Source organism: Megalops cyprinoides, chromosome 16 (assembly GCF_013368585.1).
Source record: "Megalops cyprinoides isolate fMegCyp1 chromosome 16, fMegCyp1.pri, whole genome shotgun sequence".
NCBI lineage: Eukaryota > Metazoa > Chordata > Actinopteri > Elopiformes > Megalopidae > Megalops > Megalops cyprinoides.
In genome coordinates, this window is record NC_050598.1 from 7,078,322 (window position 1) to 7,095,594 (window position 17,273).

The 17,273-nt window shown below is 44.1% G+C and overlaps 1 protein-coding gene across 2 annotated transcripts; it reads right to left on the minus strand.

The window, feature by feature from the left end:
- Positions 1-376: 376 nt before the first annotated feature.
- Positions 377-16,124, minus strand: alox12 (arachidonate 12-lipoxygenase). 2 transcript variants are annotated; one of them, XM_036547997.1, is made up of 15 exons: positions 15,720-16,124; positions 10,287-10,430; positions 9,910-10,111; positions 9,280-9,361; positions 8,654-8,776; positions 7,970-8,076; positions 5,398-5,570; positions 4,915-5,058; positions 4,181-4,384; positions 3,304-3,390; positions 2,780-2,949; positions 2,252-2,373; positions 2,055-2,155; positions 1,492-1,662; positions 377-1,128 (listed from the first exon to the last, which is right to left on the minus strand). In XM_036547997.1, exons 2-15 carry the CDS (start codon positions 10,428-10,430, stop codon positions 949-951), a joined length of 2,010 nt encoding a protein of 669 aa, XP_036403890.1. In that variant the 5' UTR covers positions 15,720-16,124; the 3' UTR covers positions 377-948. The 2 variants fall into 2 exon arrangements, with proteins under 2 accessions (XP_036403890.1, XP_036403891.1); XM_036547998.1 differs by lacking the exon at positions 15,720-16,124 and adding an exon at positions 10,594-10,608.
- Between the last annotated feature and the right edge of the window lie 1,149 nt (positions 16,125-17,273).

The window sequence follows — 17,273 nt, forward strand, 5'->3', positions numbered from 1 at the left end:
TACTATTTTCTTACTGTACACTTGATAAAACTCTTTTTGTGGAACTACATAAAATATTGTTAGTGTTAATGTGGTTAACTGTAATCTGATGCTAATAAACACCTCTAATAAAATCTGATTGTACGAAAATTAACATGTTATCAGGAGGAGGTACATGAGTACAGGAAGGTACAAGTGACTAATCAGAAGACCACACATGACAAAAATGATACTACATGCTATAGAATTTAATGTGCAAAAGTGTATTTTTTAATAATCATACTCCCTATTTACAGCTTTTCTGTGTTGGGAGTGATATTTGCATTTCTCAAACCTTTCTCAAGATGCACTCAAATCATATTACTGATTCCCATATCCCAATTCTTAAACACCACCCTTAACTGTCTTAGGTTTACTTTAGATGACACAAAGTAAGTAACTTTCCATGTAGTAAGCCTTTTAGGACAAGGATGATTGGGAGGTGATTTAAGAAAAGCTATAAATATATCATAGTAACTACTTACCATTTCCACACCACTAATTCTACATTATCAATGTCCTGCTGTCATAGCCCAGTTCTGGGTCCCAGCCCTGACTTAGTGTATACTTACAGAACCCCTGAAGTATACAGTAATGCTGAGACTGAGTCTGTATGGTGATGCTGAGGCAGTCTCTATGGTGACGGCATATATGGTGATGCTTGAACTGCCTCTGTGGTGATGGTGAGACCATCTATATGGTGATGTTGGCACGGTCTCCATGATGACACTGACACAGTCTCTATTGTGATGCTCAAACAGCTTTTGGCAACATTCTCTGGATGCTCTTACAGCATATCTGATGATGCTGGGACAGTCTCCATGGTGATCCCATGATAGTTTCTATGGTGATTCTTGGACAGTAGCTGCAGTGACTCTAACAGTCTCTATAGTCACACTGAGACAATCTGTACAGCAATGCCAAGGCAGACTATATGGTGATGCTGTTTTCAATACGGCTGGGGCAAAGGTACAGGTACTGTAGCTCCAGGCCTTCATTCTTTCTGATGATCCTCTCCTCCACATCCTTCAGCTCCTGCTGGAAGCTTTCAATCAACATCTGGGCCTGAGGTTCAGTGAAGTAATCTTCCACATACTGAGCCATGGGGATCTGGGGAGGGGTTTTGGGTGTGCGTGGGGTGGGATGTTGGGCAGAGAAAGTGAGGCCAAGAAAGCAGGGAAAATAAGGAGAGTGAATGGGACCTCAGAAGCCGTAGCATCTCAACTTCAAAACCTGCATTCTGTTTTCATAGCATTATAACTGACACATGTAGTGCAACAGCAACCATGTCCACTGTATACCTGATGTTATCAAAAAAAGCATATCTATCTGCGATATAAAGTCTGAAACAAATATAGAAAATGCAGTGTATGCAGGTGCCACACAGGTGTAAATGTGTACCATAAAGTGCCAAATATTATAGTCGGTGTATCACCACTTTACACAGCACTCATTCCAGGTCTGCCAGCTTACCGCATCAGGCTGGGCTCTGCCCAAGTGCCATGTGATCGCCATCTCCACACAGGATTGGCTGATGTCAGGGAGAGTGGCCATGATCATCTCCATGGTGACGGCATCCTTGTCAGTCGGTGGAGGGAGGCGCATTGTGCATGGGGTGTTGGGGACCCAAGCACACCAGTCAAACTAAGGGGAGCGAGAGACAGAAAGGCACATCACAGGGCTGCATGTGGAGGCTATGATTGTCCAGCGTAGCTTTCAGTGCTATGGTTGGTGTGCGTACCTTACCTTTGTTAGTACCAGCATTATTTTCTGTGTGTGTGTGTATATCTGGCCGTTATTAGTGGCAGTGTGTGTGTGTGTGTGTGTGTATGTGTGTGTGTCCGTGGCCATTAGTAATGGCAGTGTGTGTGTTATATGTGTGTGTATGTGTGTACGTGGCCATTATTAGTGGCAGCGTGTGTGTGTGTGTGTGTGTGTGTGTGTACGTGGCCATTATTAGTGGCAGCGTGTGTGTGTGTGTGTACATGGCCATTATTAATGGCAGTGTGTGTGTGTGTGGTGTGTGTGGTGTGTACCTGGCCATTATTAGTGGCAGCGTGCTGTGCAGTGCAGGTGAAGATCACCACACTCAGAAGGGTGATTAGCTCCTTCTTGGTCCTCAGCTCACTGGACAGACCTGCAGGAGCAGAGAGGAAATAAGAGACATCACCTCCAACACTGACATCTCCCCCCGTTTACCACATTACCAAGTGTGGCAGTGTAGATGACTGACCAAATTTGGGAACATCCACAAATCCCTCGTGGGTGACGTCCTGTATCCAGGCCTGCAGCTCAGAATCCTTGGCCACATCTCTGTCAGTGGTGTAATACAGAGACACCATCCCTGTAACAAAACTGAGAGGAGAAAGCATTTATGGAGGGGGGATGCTACAGGATGCGTTATGATGGCACAGTTTAATGGTTTAAAACTGAATCAACTGCTAATTGCTGTTAACATGCATCTGAACCACCTTTGTCCAAACGTGGCCCAAACCCCACAACCCTAGCCCTTCCCTCACAATCTTTGTTGTTAATTTATTTGCCAATATTCCATTTCTGCATGTGTAATCTGCCACCGCCTAGATGTTTCGATACCCTCACATGTGTTGGTAAGCCGGTGCAAGTCCATTCTTGGTTATGCTTGTACCTATGCTAACCTGTGTTTACACCTGTCCTGCTGGTATGTTTATACCTGCTCTACATGTGTGTTTGTTCCTGCCCCCAGTAGAGCATGCGTGTAGTGTCCCCAGTTGTGACGTACCTGTGGATGGCGTCCCACAGCATCATGCTGTCATCCCTGTAGAAGTAGCCTTTCAACTTGGTCACCCCACGGTCATGGAAATCCAGGTTGGGCTGCAGGGACCTGTACGTCAGAACCTTGTACTCACGCTGGGCCAGAACCAGGAGTCCGTCGCCGCCTGTAGACACCACCTATCAGACCAGTGTGACATCATGGAGAGAGGGAGTGGAACAGCCTATTACAATGAACGCTGCACTTCAGCAATCTATGCAGATTACCATACAACTACATACTGTATGTTAGAAAGGTATTCCATTTGAATTTTGTTTTCTTAATGTTAGCATTGTTATTACAAAGAAAGAGCATGGGAACTGGAATTGGGAATTTCAGACCTGTGTGCCTTATCTAAAGTTGATACTGTCAAAAATATAAAGATCTGTTCAATGCATGATTGTACAACTTAAGATACTGACTTTCCAACTGATGCACAAAAAACACTAAAAGAAACATGCAGGAGAGCCGATCAGACAGGGACTCAGACAGACCCTTTTGAAGATGCCGTCCGGGGATATGAGCTGGGTGCGTCCGCGAGAGTTTATCTCCAGAGTGTAGCGCAGGTGGGGCGCCAGCAGCTGCAGTTACCAACAGGGACAGAAAGTGACAGACAGAGTGATTTGTGTGTTATCACGTACTGCTGACTATATCAGTGCACACTAAACCCTGGCACATGGATCACAGTAGTTGTACAGATAGGATAGATTGAGCATATTAGATATGATTATACATTAAATATACACAGTACCAGTCAAAGGTTTTTTCACATTTTTTCACATTTTCCACATTTTAGAATAATAGTAAAGATATCAAAACAATGCAATAATACAAATGGAATAAACAAATCAAAACTTTATTAAATTTTAGATTCTTCAAAGTATCCAAAATATTTTTAAAAATATGTATTGTTTTCTGGAAAGAAATTCATACATAGGCATCAACTTTACTATTTATATTTGTCTAAGAAACAAATTTCTGGAATTTAAGCATAAGTCTTTAGATCAAAATGTCATTGAATGCATGTTTCCCATTATCTTAATCAGGTGTGTCCAAACTTTTGACTGGTCCTGTACACATATAGATAGATTATATTCAGATAAGATCAGGCTACTGAGAATGCTGACATGAGGATATACACAGTAAAAAGATAAGACAGTTCATGTTATATGATAGAGAATGTGCACAACCCCATGGCAGATTTAATAAGACAACATTAGCAAGCAACATTAACATTAAAAAAGAACATGACTGCTCGTTCACATTGACATGATTTTGTCTGTGTGAGTCTAAATAGGTTGTAGGATGTACACGTCAGTGTGAGAATCAGCATTCAGTGGGTCTACAGGCTGATCTCACACTCGCTCTCACCTTGTAGATGGGGTGTACAGCAGGTAGCTGGCGGAGTGTGGCCACGCAGAACACCTCCACCACCAGGTGAGTGCGCAGCAGGTGGGACAGCACCTGGAACACCTGGAACTCGGCATGACGAACCCATATTTTGGCCAGCAACCAGGCCAGGGGTGGGTCACTGGGCAGGAATATGGGTGAGTCCAGCCCTGGAGTCTGTCTCAGCTTTGAGCAGGTGGAAAGAGAGAGAAAGAGGCCATCTTTAGCTGCAAGGCATTTAAATGCTGTTTTCGCACTCCAGTGGATACATTGCATGATTGGAATTGTAGGCAGATATGTGCTGTATGTGCATGTCAGCTAACTCACTTATACAGTAATTACATTATATATAGGACCACCGCACTTGTATGTGGGTGTTTCCAGTGTTTGCTGGGATATGTAGGCCAGTGTATGCAGGTCTGAATTTAGACTTGCCGTCAGTGATGAGAAGTGACTGCAGGGGCTTATAGAAAAGTGTGGGCAGTATCTGCTATGAAATGAGGGTTCAGTGTGTGCAGTGGTGGCTGTGACATACAGAGAAGTGTGCGCAGTGTATGATGGGACATAGAGGAAAGCGTGAGTCATGTATATTAGGATGCGTAGACATGTCTATAAAGTGTGTGCTGGGACATGCAGGCATGTTTATGAGATGTATGCTGGGACAGGTAATTGCATTTGTGCTGGGCTGGCACTTGAAGGCAGGTATGTGCTAGCACCTGTATGGCCAGGGGGATGAGGCCATCTTCGGGGTGCTCATAAAGCAGACAGAGGGGTGCAGCCAGGTGCTGCTGCCGGTTCCGGATCGTGTTGGCAGGAACTCCATCCATAATGGCATGGTCCACCAGGTACACATTCCCTGCCTGCAAAGAGATAAGGAGAGGAGATTGGGGGCTGGTCAAATTTGCCTGGACCAAGTCTTAACTCCTTGTTATTTATTTATTATTCCTGCTGATCTAAAGTGGAAGAGAGAGAAGAGAGAGAAAAAAGGAAGGAAGTGGATAGAGAAAATGAAATAGAGGAAGTGGATAGAGATATTGAAAGTGGATGAATAAAGAAAGAGAGAGGAGGTTGATCAAGATAATGAAAGACAGAAAGAAAGAGGAAGTGGATAGAGATAATGAGAGTGTCAGAGCTGCTGGCAACATAAGAATGTCTTTCTCTCAGAGAACTGGACCACAGCCACTGAGGGAGGGGCCGACCTTCATCTCTTTCTCCAGCGAGGTGTGCGGTCCCAGGGAGCTCTGCACCATGTCTCCAGAAACGGGGAAGTTTGCCGGCAGCTTTGAGCAGCGTTGGATCATACGGGGGTTTGAGCCATTCAGGAACTGGTAGCCAAAGAACCAGTCCTCTCTCCAGTGCTCCATGGTGTACTCTAACGGACAGGGAGAGAGAGAGATGTGAGGGAGGGGTGATGAGACAGGTGATGAGAGCGGTGTATTGCCTTCCAACAGATGGCACAGTGCTTAACGCTAATCAGTCTTTTAGTTTGCAAGTAGTCACGGGAAGAAAAAGTAGTTTGGTGTCAATATGGCGTCGGCGTGGTAAGCAGTCATTGTTACGACTGCTCCGCCTCTACATCGTAGTTGGCTCTGTTTTCGTCTTTTTATCCAGCTGCGCCCTAAAACTGAAACCACTGTGGGCTTCATTTGCATGTAAAATCGCCAGCGTCTGGATACACGCAGGAATACCAAGAATTACAAAATTATTTTGTGTGAGGATGTGAGATATTTTGATAATTTACATATGAGTTCCAGGAACTCTTCGACCGACAGGTGCACACAACAGTAAGCCTGTTCCATTCTGCAGAGGCATTGGGGGGAGGGGAGGATGACAGAGAGGTGATGAGGTAGTGAGTGTGGGAGAGACTGGGGGCAATAAGGGAGAGGGTAATGAGGTGGTGAGGGTAGATTAGATGGTACATTAGGGACTGATGAGAGAGGGGTAATTTGAGGGAGGGGGAGAGATGGGGTGTATGAATGAGAGATGGGACAGCTAATAAGATAAGCAAAGCCACATTGGATCCAGTCATTACAACAGCAACAGTTGCAACAAAAGAAAATGTGTAAGGACACAGTGTTGAAGAGATTTTACACTTTCCATAGATTTTACCCACCAAAACTCTTATTCACATTCTCTCTGTATTTTTTGGGATTGACCATCATTCAGATATACACATTATATCACATTAAGCATAAAACCAAAAATATGTTACACAATAAAACATGAAATGTAGCCACCATTGTAGCAATAGTTTTGACAGATGAAACTGTCTATATATGTATGTATATACATATAGACAGTTTAATTACAGTTTTTGCCTGGTAAAATTTATTATTAAAAAAAAAAAACAAAAAAAAAACCCGCTAAATTAAAAACTCAAAATGTCCGGTAATAATGCTCATACAAAATGTAGCTATAACGAAGGCAATCCCTAAACAGGACATTTGTGTTTTGACAGCGAAACGTGCTTATTCATGAGTTCAGCGAGCTGTACCCCAACTGGGCTACACTGGCTAAAATTGCCAGTGTTCTGCTGTGTCAAGCATGCCAACAGGGAGGGGCTTCTCTCTGCAGAGTCGAATTAAGACGGCGCTGCGAAATCATCTGGAGGAGAAGAGAGTGACGCGGCTTATGCGCATTGCAAGATGCAAAGACACGTTGGACACGTCTGATTTCAAGTTGGCAGCAGAGGACTTTGCCGCAATGAAAAAAAATAAAAATAAAAAAATAAATAATAAATAATAAAAAATAATAAAAAAATTAAATAATAAAATGTTACCTGGTAGCCTATAGGCTACATTTGATGCCATGTAGGCCTAGCCTTTTTTTTTAAAACAGCTTAGATGTTACAGGTTACAGATGTTTCATAATGGCCTACATTTTAGCGCCTAATGTTGAGGTTTTGCTCAATCGTTACTGTTCGTTTTGCTTAATCGTTACTGTTCATTAAATAGTCAAACTGATTTGAGGTCGTTCTCATTCTTTCATCAACCTAGGTGTACATTATATTTGCATTTGTAATACAGACTGTTATTGAAACGTGACCGGTAAGTTTCAAATTTGTCCGGTGAAATAAATTCTTTCCTGACACCTGACCGACAAGAAAAAATCCTAGTGAAAAGCCTGATAAATATACAGTATATATAGCATGTAAAAACATAAACCACCTACATCAGAAAAGAGGTTATTCAGCTGTAATCATACACATACAAATTACAATCCCCCAAAATTTGACTGACATTCATATTCCGCGGTGATCATGGGACATTATCCAAACATTTGTGCCTAGGTTACACCAGATTTTGTAGCCGTAGGTCTGTCTGTCATTTTAATAATCTATTTAAATTTAAATAATTATGAATTTGATATTCCTGTGGTTATTTGGTGATTACTGCTGACATCCTCAGATTTTTTTGTAATTTAAAAACACGGCGTCCACTCATTATGGTCTGATCCGTCTTATGGCATGATACCCCTTAGTGGAGTTCTTTGTATGGAGACATTTTGATTTCCATTTTCACTAATATATACAGGGTAGGGAATCATTATCATTTTGTGTGAGTTTTTAGTAGTTGTAATTATTTCCTAGTTTTGTCATACTGAAATTCCTAAAAATAGGGTGTCTTCATAAAAGGTAATAGGGTGAGGGAGAATTGGGGAGAAGAGATGGAAGAGCAATATATTAAAGAGAAACTATTTCAGCTTGGATCCAATCCTTATTCAAACATCATCATCATCGTCATCATCATCATCAATACAAATTTGCTTTACCAGCAATAGGGCTCCTTAGTTTCCAGAATATGCGCTTGAAATCATCCAGATCATTCCAGGACTTTCCAAATTTTATGGCTAGCTTCTTCAGGGACAGCTCCAGCAACCTGTGAGTGGGGGGGTGGGGGGTGGTGGCAGAGGGGAAGGACGGGTTAAGGGAGGGAGCAGGAGGGTTGTTTAAAAAAAAGTTGAAGATTCCAGTGAAAGGCTGAGAATCCTATGATTCCAGTGAGACGCTCTGCCCTGATGTCTTGCAATATGTGTAAGGGTTCTTTGTAATGATGAAACATCTCTCTTCCTCAGAAGTAACCCTCTTGTACAAACAGCAGTGGTTTGAGTGACTCATGCCTGGCTCAGTGATTAATGGATTTGCTTTGAACACAAGCTTAGCCCTACGGCCAGATTTAGAATACAGCCGTGCAATAATGAGGAGCCCACAGTGGTGGAACGCACAGGCGTGTTCTGCCTGGGGTAGGCGTGGGAATGTCAGCCAGGGTTTCCTCATCTCACCGCCCTCAGACACACTGCAATTCATTAGGCACATGCCAGTTGCTCTGGATGACATCAGCAGAGTAGTGGCTGTCCTCCAACGAGTGTGACTTGTAGTGCAAAAAATAGCCGTTGACCCCGTGCGAGTGTAACAGAGGACTCCTAAAAAAAATTAAGTGAAGAGAAGGGACTCACGCATAATGCAGCGACCCCTCGAAGTCGCTCCGCTTCTCGTTATCGAAGCGCACGTCTTGAGGCAGGTCATTCTCCGATTTAGCATCAATGCACTTGGGGATCCCTGGGGCCCATGCCTGCCACCTGGTTGGGCAGAAAAATTGCAAATGGAACATACTGATACCCCACATACTCACACTACACAGAAACAACACATTACATTACATTATTGTCATTTAGCAGATGCTCTTATCCAGAGCAACTTACAATTTTGTCCATTTACACAGCTGGATGTTAACTGAGGCAACTGTGGGTTAAGTACCTTGCCCAAGGGTACAACAGCAATGACCCAGCAGGGAATCAAACCTTTTGTTTATGAGCCCTGCCCTTATACTACTATTTATCTATACACATCTATATACATCTATACACATACACATATCTATCTATCTAATATCTATCTATCTAAAACTACAGATAAATACACAGAGGTGAATACACATGCAAAGAGAGCTACTGAGTGACATTCACATGTGTGACTTGAGCAACAGAAGAAAATACTGACAGGGTTGGAGGCAGAGGTCAAAGCACAGACAGAGGGACTGGTAAGACAATGCAAAGAGTTTCACTTTGTGACCCTGACGGACCGATATAGTTTCTGTCTTTCCTGTAGCTCGGCTGCTCTGTGAGCCAGGAGTAGGGGTAAGGAGTCTTCGCACAACTTCTTTGCTGTAGAGAGAGAGAGAAGGAGAAATTACATCAACTGTGAGTGATCCAGAAAGGCATGTCACTCACTTTCTTAGACACTACGATCAATGCTGTGTTATATCTCATCTACTGTAGACCGCTGGGATGAAATGAACAATTGACAGATAACTCTGACAAAAGGAAAGCAAAAAAAAAGGGGGCCTGTCAGCAAACAGGGTCAGGCAAAAGGAGCTAGGAATCACAAGCAGGATGTTACAGGAGTCCCCAAAGCCCTGAGGGAGGGGCATGAGAAGGAAAAGCTGGAGGACAGATGTGGTAGATGAGTGACACTTGGTGTGAAATGAGAGCCAGAGTCAATATCCCGGAAGGACAATGGAGAAAGGCAGAAACACTGAAGGAATGCATCAGCCTGCATGTCTGTATGTGCCTGTCGTGCATCTATCAGTCTCAGTGTCTGTCCGCTCCAAAGCCTAATCTGCAACCCCTCTCTTTTTGACCCATGCCCTAGGCATGACCTTTGACCTTTTCCAGGTGTGTTGTGTCAATCTGAGCCGTGTCCTCAGCCTGACCTGTTCCCTCCCGCAGCTCCACTTTAACGTCCCCAATCAGCCAGCGGTAACACGGGAAGGTCAGAGCACTGCTGCCCCCTGGTGGCTCCACGGTCACATAGCGGCAGAACCAGTTGTCCTCCACCCAGTAGCGCTGCTTCTCCAGCCGCACCAGCAGCAGCTGGCCAAGGGGGGCAGCGCTGCACACTGTGTACTCATCCACCTGAGAGACAAAATGAGCGGGAGGGGGAGCAAGGCAAGAGGGTGAGTGGACCAGGAGGAAGAGACATGACACACATACACCTGTATACTAAGATGAGCAAGCAGTGCTCATGCACACCTACGGGATGAAATTACCAATGACTGACGCGAATGGGCAGCAGCTTAGATATACGTACCGCGCCTCTACAGAAATCCAGCCCAGGGTTGTCCAATAGCGTCCTCTCACTCTCCCCCTTCTCACCCACCAGGGTCACGTACACGTAGTTGTTCGTTCCTGAGTACTCAGAGGTTCCCGTTGCCACGGTTACCTTGTACTCCATCTGCACACAACGGCACACTCTCGCGTTAACACATACTATCAACCTACTATGCTGTCAATGCACAAAAACCAAAACACAAACACACTCTGACACCACCACCATCAGCACACAGTCACACACTGTCACAATAACACAGTCTGACACCTTGCAATCGTATGCTTACGTATGCTGTCACTTTGCCACACCATCTGAACACAAAGCAGTCCCCATAATGACTCACCTGGCGAAGTGCAAAGAGGGCAGCTGGTGAGCACATAGTGGGAGAGAGACAGAGCACTTTCTGCAGAAATCATTTTTGAAATTTGTTGTAATCTGCCCTGTAACAGCTGCAGGGGCCTGGGCATGGTAAATGGCCCTCATTGTCACGATTTTACCTTTCGATTGCATGCACTGTCATTTCATGGCATTGTTGATAAATGTCTCATCTTCCCAGCCAGACAGGGGCCATAAAAACAAGAGACAGGGGCAAAGAAAACTAGGCATTCTTTTTCCATTTTTTCCAAATATAAATTTCAGCTATACATTCATAAACCTCTGAATCTCTGAATCAAGCAATGGTGAATTCATTGTTTTTTTGCCAGAGCCCACATCACTCAAGTTATATTACATCACTTTGGAGGCCAAAGTGTCTCAGTTGGGAAGTTGCTCCTCTTGAGTGAAGGCTGAGCCCTACAGCCCAGGTTCAAACACAGCCAAACATTTACCAACAATGACCGGTATAAGCACAGTGACTGGGACAACCACAGCAGTGGAACAAATTGGCTTCTTTGTGCCAGGAGTAGGGCCAGGGTTTCCTCCTTGCACTGAGGTTTGTGTTCACTGTGGTGTACTGCATGACTTGAGGTGTGAAAAACAGTCATTGGCTGTGTGTGTGTGTGTGTGTGGGTGTGTGTGCGTTTTTCATGTCATGTGACGCTACTTGATGTATGGTGTTGGTGGAGTAGCTCCTACCCTTCCACTGGAGTCAATCACTGTGATGCACTTTAACTCTTGCGACTCATAGTGCAAAAAAAAAAACAGCCGTCGGCTGCAGGCGAGTATATCAGAGGATTGCATTCGACTTGCTTCAGCATTCCTATGCAAGCGCAGAGGTTGTTGCAGGGGTGTGACCCTGATGCACCAATGTTTCCCAACAATGTTGCATGTAGGGGGAATATGCATCAGCGCCTCACTAATTTGACTATGTGAAAGACAGCCTTTGTAACACTGGATGCACTGTACCACCATGGAGCGAAACCATTTGATTTGCATGGCTGTTCTGCCATGCTTCAGTGATTGGACTGGGTTCCTCTCAACATGAAGTGTGCCGCTGCCTATGTGATGTGGTACGCCACAGGTGTGTATGGATATCACACCTGACACAGGCACCAACAGTGCTGGTAGCAATGTACAATGGCAGGTTAATGGCTAATCTGAAAAAATACAGATTTGAGAGCAGCAAGATTTAGTACCCGGGGTTAATGAGTGGAAGGGGCACAGTGAATGTGCAGGAAACACAAAGTGACCACACCCAGCAATGGCCTTGCTCCGTCAAACACTTACATTACATTTACATTTAGTCATTTAGCAGACACTCTTATCCAGAATAACTTACAGAAGTTCAGAAAAAAGGTTAGGCTATGAAGGTGCAAGAATGTAAGAGTATCCCTGGGGCTAAGCTTAGCCATTCAGCTCATCCTGGAATTCCTAAAATTATCAGAGGGGGGAAAAAAATGTTGTAACACGCTCTCCTCAGCTGATGGAGGGCTCGCTGTCCATGTAGAACATTTCAGTAGCAAGGGGCTCAGTATGGTCATACATTTCTTCTCTTATCTGGTACATTACAGCGAGCACAGCGAGAGCCGATAAAAGAGGAAGTGATTGTATCGACAAACCACGCTGGAAATCGGTTATATTGCTATCAAGCTATCAATACCTGCCATGTGTCATGTTTTCAATTCATGCTCTAACCCCTGACCCCCACTGTACCACTACATACTGACACGCAAGCCTGTAATAATACACTCAGAGGTTTTGTCTATTTACATAAAAGAACCAGTAAAACACGCCAAAACCTCATACTCCATCAGCACAGTATAACTGATAATATAATATAACCAGAGGTGCAGTTTAACCAACAATGCACAAACAGCTTAGTATCACTTACATATAATAACACACATTAGATCTCACTCCATCCTAACTTGCTACCTGTATACACACAGGACACATATACTTTTGCATGCTCGTTCAAATAAATGCAAAATAAAGGACAATGAAGGGAATTCTTTAATGCATTATAAAGGAACAAGAATAAATGTATGAATTCCATTATCTTTTCATTTCATTTCATATTCTGTTATTGTTATGCTTACCTTAACAAATCAGACTGCTATTTCAGCTGCTCATCTCAGGAACATCTTGTTTCAGAATTCCTGGCAAGTGTCAGTGGCGTTGTTAGGTCCGGTCATTCGGGGCTATAGCCCCGAATATTTTAAGCCTAGCCCCGAATATTTTCGCCCCAAAAAAAGGAGGTGTTTATAGCAAAACAACAGACAGACTGTGTAACAGAGCGGAGCTTAACTTCGGACAGTGTCCGAAGGTGTGATAATAGGCTATTTATTTATTATAAAGGTAGATATAACCTCCCCAACCTATCAATGCCAATCTCCCTTCAGAAAAAAAGACAAGCCCCAGGCAAACATGATTTAGCCCCAGATCTGTTCAATAGCTAGAAACGTCCCTGGCAAGTGTTATACATCTGTGACTGGCCTCTGTGTTGGCTCTAGTGTGCCTCTGAGAGAGGTCTAGCTGTGAGGAATTTGGCTCCTTCATGTGTTTACACTTGTGTGACATCCTATCAATGGAGGTGAAGCAGAATGAGGGCAGGGCTAGGGTGTGCTTTAAGCAGCTGCTTGTAGGATGGAACTGGAATGCAGTCTCTACCTACCACACTCTACTCCCTGCCTTCTCACTCAATCTTATCTGCTAAAGCATCTTATGTCCACAGCAAAATTCAGGAGTCATCCACTAACTGTTCGATACCTTTTCTTCCCAGCTCTCCCCACCCTCACCCACCCCTGCCCTCTTCTCTCACTGCTGATGACTTTGCACTGTATTTTAATGAGAATGATGCCACTGTCTGCAACTCCTTCAGTCAACCCAAAACCCAGCCGCACTGCCACCAGCCCTCCCTTTTACTAAGCTCATTTGCCCCTCAAATCTCCTGACGTCTCGTCGACCTGCTGCCTGAACGCACTTCCCTCTCCTCTTCTCTATAAGACTCACATTCTCACACATAAGACATTCTCCACTTCATTACATGAGTTATCACAACATAACTCCCTGATCATTGGCCATATCCCCTCTGTGTTTGAACAGGCGTGTGTCACAACTCTGTTCAAGAGACCAATGCTGGACCCTTCTGCTGCCAAAAACTACTGCCCTGCTGCCCTGTCTCTCCTCTCCAAAACCCTTGAACATGCTGCCTTTAATCAAGTCTCACATTTTCTTAAGGAGAATGACCTGCGAGGCCCCACCAATCTGGCTCCAAGGCTGGTCATTCCAATGGAACAGCTCTTCTTTCTGTTACAATTGCCACATATCTTTCTACATATCATGAGAAGAATCTGTCCTTTCATCACAACCTACTCAACCCAACTCTTGGTACAACTCCTGCTCCAAGCTCTGGTTCTCTCCCACTTTCCCGCTAGAACTAGACTATTTCAACTCCCTCTTGGCTGCCCTCCCTGCTTGTGCGAGCAGACCCCTGCAGCTTATTGAGAATTCTGCTGCTCAGTTGGTAAACAGTGTCCCCAAATTCTCCCATGTCTTTGCCACCCTCTCTTCACTGGCCTCTTGTGACAGCTCACATTGGTCTCAAAATGCTGGTGCTAGCCTACCGAGCGGTGAGGGGAATGACTCCCTCATATCTTCAATCATACCCTACCCGCTGGCCAGGCCACAGCGCTCAGCATCTACAGGATGCTTGGCTGTCTGCCCCACTGATAACCTTGCATTGCGGTCTAATACTATGTTTGTTCTGGTGGTGAAACGAGCTTCCTGTTAGAATGGGCAAGACACTGGCCATATTCTGTTGTAGAATGAGGACCCACTTCTTCAGGTTGCACCTTAGCCCACCTAAACAAGTGTGATATTTCATTCCCATGATGTATAACTATATATGTGGAAGTGTAGTTCAGATTTATATATAATTATAAATGTGGATGTTTACTTCTGGGTTATGTGTTAACATTGTGTTTGCAATGGTATAGTCTTTATGTGTATATTGCATTGTGCTTACATATCGATGCCAGGATGCAACTGCGATCTCGCACTGACACTTGTTTTCGTGTGGTTAGTGGTGTCCTGTTTGCACTACTTTTCATGCATTTGCTTAGGTGCACTTTGGAATTTGCTTTGGACATGAGTGTCTGCTAAATGACAATAATGTATCATTGTGAGGCCCCGCACGACCTTACAAGACTGCTCGCTGGTGTGCAACAAAGGCGAGAGCACAAACAAACACACACCAATGTTTTCACTTGACCGCAGTTGCATTTCCCTTTCAGCATAAGGCTGACATTGCGCCTGTGCAATATTGCACGTTGCATAATGGTATAAATAAATTTCTTATGACCTTGTGTAAAACAGATGCCCTTTTTACTTTGGGTTTTGCTCTTTTGGTTGGACTTACTGCACAATTTAGATATGTATGCATGAATGAGTGCCATTTAAAGTGTGTAAAACTGATCTTGCCTGATGCTCACATTTCTGTTATACTTACACACAAACTCAACTGTTCCTCTCTCTGCCCACTGTGTCCTCAATTAACATAAACATTGACTGACTGAAAGTGCAGAGAAAAGCACTTCTTTTACAGTAACTCACTTCTCTACTTTCAGATGTAAAACAGTACAGAAGACATACAAGCCTTTTTGCCTGACTATGACTTAGCATATTGCCTTCGAAATAAAAAACCTTGCAACTTGCCCTAACTGCATGACAAATGCAGTTAATGGAAGAGAGCCACGTGTTACTTTTCCTTGAGCTGTATAAAATTCCACCATGTGCAAAGAAATACTACATGCATTTCTACATTAACTGGATTTTTCAAATGTCTTTAGAGACCATTCTGCTATTACCACACACATCTTAATTGATCCATAAAAATAAAAGGATTAAATATTAAAGTTACCCCTGTCATTAACATAATAAAAGCAAAGAGCAAAGCATAATAAAAAGCAGAGTGATTTTTTGTGACCCATCTACTAACAGTGCATGTTGTATGTATGTGTGGATGTGGTTTACCTCACAGCTTGGACAGGAAAAGTCTTGCTTGAGAAATCTTTCAGCTTCAGAAATGTGCAGTTGTTTTGTTTGGAACCCCACACCTTTCAGTCCCTCTTTTCTTCTCCTCGTCTTCACTGGCAGGCGTGCCGGTCGCTCTCGCTTACTTCAGCCCTTCGCTTTCCCTCTCCACTCTCTCCTTTTTTTGAACTTCCTTTTATTTCCTTCCGTCTTCTCTCAAAATATTTACTGTACCTCAGATTTCTCATTTCACTCTTTCCAAATTTCCTTCCCCTGCGGTATTGCCAGCTCGCTCCACCTCCTGCTTCCTCTCTCATTACCTGTCTACTTGTGCCTCTCGTACACTCAGTCCACTGTTTCCCCCGACGCTGAGCTTCTTATTGCAGCAGCTCTGTCCTGTCTGAGTCTCTCTCTCACTCTGTACTTTCTGTTTAAGGAAGTACACTAACTTCTACGTGGCCACTGAGCAAATAGGAGATTGAATAGATTGTTATCAAGGACATGCAAAGTGCAGACGTGAACAAATGCACACACACACAGACAGCTGCATCTCTGCTTAATTGTGGAGATGTATAAATTCAGCTGTGTAACTTGAGTGTGATTTTAGTGAGTGCTTTTGTCTTTGCAGTTGCCCAGGTGTATAAGCCCCTATATTATCTTCAAAATCAAAATGGCTCCATCTACCTACTGCTTTTTTTTAAGTTAGGGACACCCTTTTTAACCCATTCCTTCGAGGCGCTGTTACAGTTCTGTGTTTGTGATATAAAAACACACGCACACATACACACCAGACAACACAGTGAAAGTCACTAGAAACATATACAGCACAGCAGCACCAGACCCACAGAGAGCCCAAACTCGGCCAATATGGACAGACACCAAGAATAAGATCTCAGCCACAGCTTTGTGCAGGAACAAAAATCACTGATGAGAACAACGGCATGTTCACACCTGCACTCTGAGTCCCTGTGTAAGAGTATGCTGACAAGAATTGCAAGCACTTGCAGCTCACAACCTTGTAGTGTGACGCAATGGTTTAGAAGCTCTAGCACAGACAGTGCAGACCATCGGCTTTATGCCTTTCAGTGCTAGTAAAATGTCAAACTTCAGGCTTCCTTAGGCTGCAGTGGCGCGCGCACATCCTCCCCCCCCCCCCCCCCCCCCCGGCAGTGGAGTCTCTGTGGGACGGCTGAAGTTGAAATTGCCAGTAATACTTATGTATGTGTCAACGGAAGTTCTGCTTTCTGTAATGGCTTGACTCAAATTCAATCATCGGCCAACACACACGCCCCTTTGCACATTATTAGCGCATGTTTCCTGTTAAAGTTCAGCTCAAGGGCCTTGGTAAACACATCAGTTGATGCGAAAATCGCTGCTGTTTACTTGATCATTCTTGAGCACTGTGAAACAGCCTGTGGCTCTTCCACAGCCGGTGGTGAGGGGCAGTCAGCATGGGAAAGAGATCAGTGACAGAGGAACAGAGGAGGTTACACCGTGCCCCACTCCACCCACCCCCAGTTCCTGGAAGGCCTTCAGGCTTGAAACCATCATTCA

Bases quoted from the DNA above. Each gene is read 5' to 3' on its own strand.
- alox12 (XM_036547997.1), bottom strand. From the start codon at position 10,430: ATGGAGTACAAGGTAACCGTGGCAACGGGAACCTCTGAGTACTCAGGA. The intron at 1,663-2,054 runs GTACACACCACA...CGCTCCCCTTAG, and splicing joins CTGCCACTAATAATGGCCAG to TTTGACTGGTGTGCTTGGGT. The intron at 1,129-1,491 runs GTAAGCTGGCAG...ACCCCTCCCCAG, and splicing joins GCAGAGCCCAGCCTGATGCG to ATCCCCATGGCTCAGTATGT.